A 7157-nucleotide genomic window follows, 5' to 3' on the forward strand; every position below is an offset into this window, starting at 1 on the left:
AGGAGCCAGTACAACTGTGCTTTTAAGGCAAATGCAAAGAAATCTAACTTATGCATCATAATAATAAGGGTCCGTATTGGGCTTTTCCAGGTAACCTGGTGCTAATGCCAAAAGGTTTATGGATCTTCCCTTGTTTTCGTTTTGTGTCACCTAGGCACACAGGGCAGGTAATAATAGTTGGAAGAGACTTCCCTCAGGCTTCTGAACTTGTCATTCTTTTGTACCTACATGGTATGACAGGAGCAGCAATTTTATCAAATCAATTTTTTTCCCTTAAATTAAAATAATGTCAAGTTCCCAAAGAAATGTTTGAAAAGCATTAATTCTACAATACACATGATCCAATGGTACCAATTTTAATATTTTTCCTGGGCCAGTATCTGGTAATGGATATTATATAGTATCTGAAGTCACAAATGGCTTAAAGTCAGAAGCCCAAATGATTTCTGCTGTGAAGTTCTGTGAAGCTTACATGTCTGGCTCACTTATTTTTCTATAATCTGATTATTTGGATAATTTCAGAATTTATACATTCATTTAGCGCTCCTCAGTGATCAGCTAATTAAAATGATAGTGCTGGAAAAATTATTTTATAATAATGTTTGGCAATCATTTGGACTCCCTGCTAAGACATGCCTGTTCAAGTACAATGCACTTTGGAACAGCCAGATACCAGCCCCCTTTGGGGAATTCCTTTCAAATCTATCATCCTCTGGCATACATGAAAGTGGATTTAAATGATCTACTCTCCTTTGTATGACTTTTGTTGTTACAGTGTGCAGCTCAGAATTCCCCTTTTTTTCCACTTCTGATTAGGAAAAGTCTTGGTCCTTCTTTTTGTCTGTGTAACATTTTCCTGAACTTCCCAGAATCTGCTACTGCCATGTTGAAACAGAATTTTAAAAACTGAAAACTGTATTCCAAGGATGGGAGTACTGTCACTTGTGGGTTAAGAATTTGTTCTGTTTTGGTTTTTTTTTCCTGTAAATCCTAACATTTCTCTTTTCTGTCACTGCGTTTGATGAGCACTGAACTGGTGTCTTCACTGATTTCCAAAGTATGGGTCAGGATTTTTCTGTCAGCAGCTGGTTAAGCCAAATAATGTCTTACCCTGCCATTGCCTCTATGTTGTGTGCTCACCTCATATATTAGCACTGAAAATGTTGGATCCAATTAGCAGCACTGGAAACGGCCATTTGCAGCATGCTTGCAAACTTTCTGTGCTATGCAACCTGTTAATTAGATCACAGATTGTGTACACTTCAAAAATCTTGCTTCTTTGCTCAAGTTACTTGCTGTAGCCAAGTGAAAAATGTTATGGAAATAATGGAAGCCACAGAGTGTACAATCATCTAAGTCTTCCCTGCAGAAGAACAAGCTTGTGGACTCCAACATTTGGAACAGTTTTCTGTGCCATAATTGCTGTTTAAGTAAACTCATTGAAGTGTGAAAAACCAGTACATCTGTTTTGCAGGAAATAATCTTGAATGTTAAGTGCAGATTTATCGTATCGTTTGTGCTCCCTTGAAGGTAAATGAGTAACTCAAAATAGCTATTTCTGTTAAAACCTTTAAGGTGAGACTGACAATGTGGTTAAGTTGGGTCCCCTCCTTGCTCTTTATTTGGGGCATTGAAAATTTTACTAGCAGCTTGCATTTGGAACAAAATAAGTAAATGCACTAATGCCACAGCTTTTATACATCAACTTTATTGCTTTGCTTGTCTGTCTAAATAGAAACTATTTCTGTGGTATTTTTTTAAACACAATAGCTGCTTTACTGGTGATTTTACACATTTTAAAGTTCCATAAGGATTGATAGGACTTGTTGGAAACAAAACTTATTAACACAGCTTATATAAATAGTAAATGCTATTTGGAAAATGTCTGTGTCCTTGACTGCTAGTCTAATATTTTAGTATTATACTTATTTTTACTTCTTCTTTCATATAAATAACTTAATTCAGACAAAAATCATTCAAAGTGCAAGTAAACTGTATTTTTTTGGTGTTTGTTTTCTTTTCCAGTCTCACACAATTCTACTTGTCCAGCCTACCAAGAGGCCAGAAGGCAGAACATATGCTGATTATGAATCGGTGAATGAGTGCATGGAAGGTGGGTGGATGCAGACAGGGTAGTTAAAAACTGTTGCTAAAACTCTATTTTTGACATATTCACAAACTTAGTAAGAAAATAAGTTATTCTTCATGCTTTTCAAAGGTAATTCACAAAACCCCTCATACTTTTAGTTTACTAATGTTCTAGCAAACTAAAACCTAGTTATTATTTGTTTCTAAAACTTCCTTTTTCTATTAAATGTCTGGTTTTGATTTAACTAGATGGAACCACATCCAGTTTGGGAGAGTAGACAATATTCTTTCTGAGCCCATGCAGATTTCATTGCAGGATCAGCACCTAACTCTCATATCTTTTCTTAGCACTGTAAAGGAAAGATTGCTACTGGAAATAATATATTAAATAAAGGATTGTATGCAGTTGATACATAATTTGCAGTCTCATGGCACATGTGCCAGAGTAAAGATCCTGTGAGACATTGATACACATAACGAGCATGAAAAGAAGATTGAAATATTAGAGCTGTAGTTCACTTAACATTAGTCTTGCAGGAAGTTTTGTGAAGCAAACAAAAGTATAATAAAGACCATGTAAATCTCTGTGCTCACTTTAATATTACATTTTTCTCAAATGTACCTGAATTATTAGTAGGCTAGCTTAAATTTTAAAAAGTGCTTTAAATCTGTATACAGGCTTGTGCTGTCACTCTTACCTCAGTACCCTCTTTGACTCTTGGATCAAGAATGATCATTCTTACGAGTTCTTCTGTTTCTCAGGTGTTTGTGCAGTAGAAATACGTGTTCTAATTGCTGTCTTAAAATTAAGCTCCGTTGGAGCTTACTGCATGGAAAGTTACATATTTGACAGAACTACAACTTTTTCCCCTAGAGGATGAAAACTTTTCTTTCCATGCATCTTACCTGCTCTTATGGTATTATGTTTCAATGCAAATCACTAGGAACAAAAGAATTTTAACTCTAGGAAATCTGATTGGTTTTATGGTGATAGTCTCTAAACTTTATTTGCGGACCAAGAGCTGAAAAAGTTTCAGCAGTTTTCTAATATTGTGTTGTTAATCTTGTTTCTCTGTAGGAGTCTGTAAAATGTATGAAGAGCATCTGAAGAGAATGAATCCCAACAGTCCATCCATTACATATGATATCAGCCAGTTGTTTGACTTCATTGATGACTTGGCAGACCTCAGCTGTCTTGTGTAAGTTCAGTTGTACAAGTCCATTTCAGTGACTTAGGAAAGTCAGAAGTCTTCCCTCTAAACTCTTTCATGTGAGTTTAACATAATGCTAGTTTATGTGGTTTTTGCAGTAACTGTAGTGCAGCAGTAGCGCAGCTGCCATAACAAGTTGCCCAATCCAATTAATTGCACAAATATAAGGTATCTCTAAAGAAGGCTTAGAAACCAGCAGTTCTTGGGTTTTGTTCACATATAAGCTCACAGCATTTCAGATACTGAAATCCAACTGTTTAATACAGCTGACTATTTTATTACTGCTAGAATCTGTTTTAAATTTACCTTTGTGCTGTTGGTCCAGTTCCTCAGGAGGCAGAATGGTTACAGAATTTTTTTCAGCTGAGGCAGTACTAGTGGTGGGGTAGAAGGCTACAGAAGTCCATTGCAGCCAAACGTTTGTTTTGATCAAGATATAGCAAGATGAAAGTTTCTGTAAATGCTGATTACGTGGTTAAGGAACAGAGGAATCCTCTGGAGAGCCCTAGCTAATTGTTAACTTGGTCTTGTGAAAACATCTCCAGTTCTCATTTGTGTGTCAAAGCTGGGGGCAAGCAATGGTGGTCTTGTGCACTTCCCATTCTGACTGCACGGTGCAATTGAGTGTTAGATTTCACTGTTCAGAAAAAAATTTATGTTAGGTTTAGTACTTTCCATACAATAAATTTCAAGGTGATGTTTTGATATGACAGTGGTATCAACTTTGCAGAAATGCTGTAGAAATAAGGATACAAATCACATATTCAAGTAACAAAAGACATAGTATTAGGCTTTTGAATTTCAAAATACCAGAAAATTTTTAAGTGAGACTGTGGTGTAGACATTCCTGCAGCCAAAATCCCACTGCAAGTACTTGTGTAGCTGTCCATTGAACAGACTTTCCCAGTTTAAAACACAAAATTATTTTTAAAAACCTGAGCATCAGATTGTTTTCCTTTGTATTCTGGTTACTGGTGCTGACTTACTACAAATGCCATTTGCCAAAGTTTTCAGTAGAGCAAATAAAATGAGCTCACAGTTCTGCAGATTTACCTTGTCCCTACATATTCTAACGCGTTTGATCTTCAGGTGTTGTAGTGCTGGACTGATGAAATTTGAGAAACACAGTTTATCTAACAGACTGAAACTAGCCACTTGTTTTAGGAAGTAGCAGCTGTTTTCTAGGATAGTTTTGTGCCTTTCTTAATTAGGCTTGTAAAATCAGTGTTGTGCCAAATTCTACTTCAGCTTACAGTTTTCCACCAGATGGCACACATAGCATAAGGTGTATCAGACATGTCTTGTGTTCACAGAAATTCCTGAAGTACTTGATATCTGCTTTTGCTGTGTAGCAGTATGAATGGATTTGGGGATGGAGGGTAGAAATCAGTAACTTTTCCTGAAATGAACATTTCTTACAGTACACTAGAACTGCTGCTGCATGAATATATACTGAAGCTCTTTGGCCTTGATCCAGTCATGCTGGGGTTTAAATAATAAGACTTTTCTAAGAAACAGCATGCTTATGGTTTTTTCCTTAGGTAAGAACTATAAATTGTTCTGGAGTGAATTAACTTGGGATTTTTACTCAGCTTCTTACCACTGACCATCTCACCCTTCTTATCTGATCAGAAACAGGTATACCAAGATTTAAAGACTGACCAGGATTCTAGTAGTTCTTGAAGCATTCACTGAGAGTACCATCTTCATGAACAAAATATTAGCTTTAATGACTGAGGGAGAAAGGAGGGCATGAGCCTACACAGATAACTTCATGCAGTTTGCTTTCATTTTTCAGTCTCATTCTGTTTTAATTCATCATGCCCTGAGTAACTGAATTCTCTGGCCCTTGCTAATGAACTGCTTTTGTCAACTATCCTTGAGTAGCAAAGAAAATGCATCTGTGCGTTCTTGTTTTCAGTTGGCTTTTTATGAAGTGCCCTTGTTAGACGTAAGCTTGCCCTCCGTGCCAACTGGCAAGAATCCTTTGTCATCCATCTACCTTTGCTCCTGGAAAAAGTTGATTTTATTAATTTTCAAAAAATTCCAGACAGAAGTTGAACACTTGAAAGCTTAAATAAATCCTTGAAGTAATGTTGAAGAAGTATTTGACTCATTAAGATAAATTAGATTGTTTCCTGGTGGAACTATTCTTCTGCATTCTGAGCTTTAGAATACTAAGATTCTCTATTTGTTGTCTCCCTTAAATAATTAAATGCATGAATTTAAATGTGAACACACTGTGATCCAGTCACTCAGTAGTCCTTGGAGCATCTAGTTTTGTTTCAGGCTCAGGCTGATGTGCTGGGCAACTGTTTTTGAGAGAACAGGATAATCCATTTGATAAGTGGCAATTCCCACCTACTTCTGATACTGTCTTCTGTACACAACTTTCTGCCTCTTACACTTGAGGACAATTAATTGTTTGTGAAGTTCTTCTGGTAAACATATTACAGAGCAGACTGACATTGCTTCGTGTTTCCTCTGCAGTTACCGTGCTGATACTCAGACATACCAACCATACAACAAAGACTGGATAAAGGAGAAGATCTACGTCCTCCTCCGCAGGCAGGCCCAGCAAGCAAGCAAATAATGGGGGCACCATCATGGCATGGGTTTGGGGAGGGTTTGGACAACAGGTGTGTACAGAGTGTAGTAGTGAACGTTTTGTATTATAGTCATCCTGTTGCCATCTTGATAAACTCCTTAGCCAGGACTGATTGTATTTTTAGAGATACAAGGATTTTGTTGGATTTTACTTTTTTTTCAGTGTAAATGGAGAAGAAAGTACAACATCTTCAGCAGAGTTTTGGGGTTTTTTTCCTCCTTTTGCTAATGGTCCTACCTTATTTGAACCCCTGGGGCTGTTCGCATTGTACTTCACCACATTTGCAGTATGTGTCCCTCTGTGGGTTTTTCAACATTCGGTTATGTCCTTGAGATGTCTTAATGGGAAATAAAAAACTACCCTTTAGCTAAATTTGAGTGCTCAATTTTGTGGTTCCTGTCAAAAAATACAAATCTTTTTTCTTGTTACCCAAGGGATAGGGCTTCAGAGGTCACGTGGACTGAACCAACAGTTGTTTCCTGTATTGCAGAGCAGCTCAAATTCTGGCTTAGTCTTGATACTATTTTCCCTGGGCATCTTTGGGAAACACAGCAACCCTCTTGCACTCTACAGCTGATCTCTCTACAAGGCGTTTGTATTCACGTGTGTCTGCTCTGGGATTGGTGGTGGATAACAGCAGGCTGAATGTATCAAATCACAAGCACTATGGATTAGTCTGCTTACAACTTCCCCCCAAGAAAGGAACAGGCAAAGCAGATTGTTCCCATGGGAGTCTGCCCCAAACTTCATTTTCTCTTTACAAAAAATAACGACTTAACTGTTTGCACACACTTATTAAGTTATATCTGCTCCCATCGGTCTTGAATGCTGATATTTTTTAGTTTTGTTGTACTGAAAAGGTTTGGGTTGGAGGACACATCAGACCAAAAAGTAGAGCAGGTATAAAAGAAAGGCTGGTTGGTACTCTGTGCCTTTAGAGTTTGCCTGCTATAGGAACAGACTGTACAGATATGCTCAACCAAGAGCAGTTCTGGGATTGACAGAGGAATGCAATTCTCTGCAGTGCACTTAACTTCCTAATACACATCAATAGTTTCTGATGGACCTCACAGCAAATGCACTGGCTGAAAAGAATCTGAGGTTAAAGTGACTGTCTATCGTAAAGCTTTAATGAAAATACTTAGGTGATAAGTAATAGCTACTGAAGACCTGCAATCAAATTACTGAAGGGATATAAATTCTTAGAAAGATACTGGGTGAGGGTGTTAAACTTTTTCTCAGCAAAAATA

General features: G+C 37.4%; 1 protein-coding gene across 1 annotated transcript in view; it reads left to right on the forward strand.

Moving 5' to 3' along the window:
- The window catches only part of ERH (enhancer of rudimentary homolog (Drosophila)), a 6691-nt gene extending 412 nt beyond the window's left edge, over nucleotides 1–6279 (forward strand). Inside the window, exons 2-4 of the mRNA XM_008639523.2 lie at nucleotides 1918–2113; nucleotides 3167–3287; nucleotides 5790–6279. Of these exons, the coding sequence (XP_008637745.2) occupies nucleotides 1918–2113; nucleotides 3167–3287; nucleotides 5790–5892 (420 nt within the window). The 3' untranslated portion in view covers nucleotides 5893–6279. The remainder of the gene's footprint in view (nucleotides 1–1917; nucleotides 2114–3166; nucleotides 3288–5789) is intronic.
- Nucleotides 6280–7157: the final 878 nt, after the last annotated feature.

This window comes from Corvus brachyrhynchos, unplaced genomic scaffold, assembly GCF_000691975.1.
Source record: "Corvus brachyrhynchos isolate BGI_N302 unplaced genomic scaffold, ASM69197v1 scaffold115, whole genome shotgun sequence".
NCBI classification, from domain to species: domain Eukaryota; kingdom Metazoa; phylum Chordata; class Aves; order Passeriformes; family Corvidae; genus Corvus; species Corvus brachyrhynchos.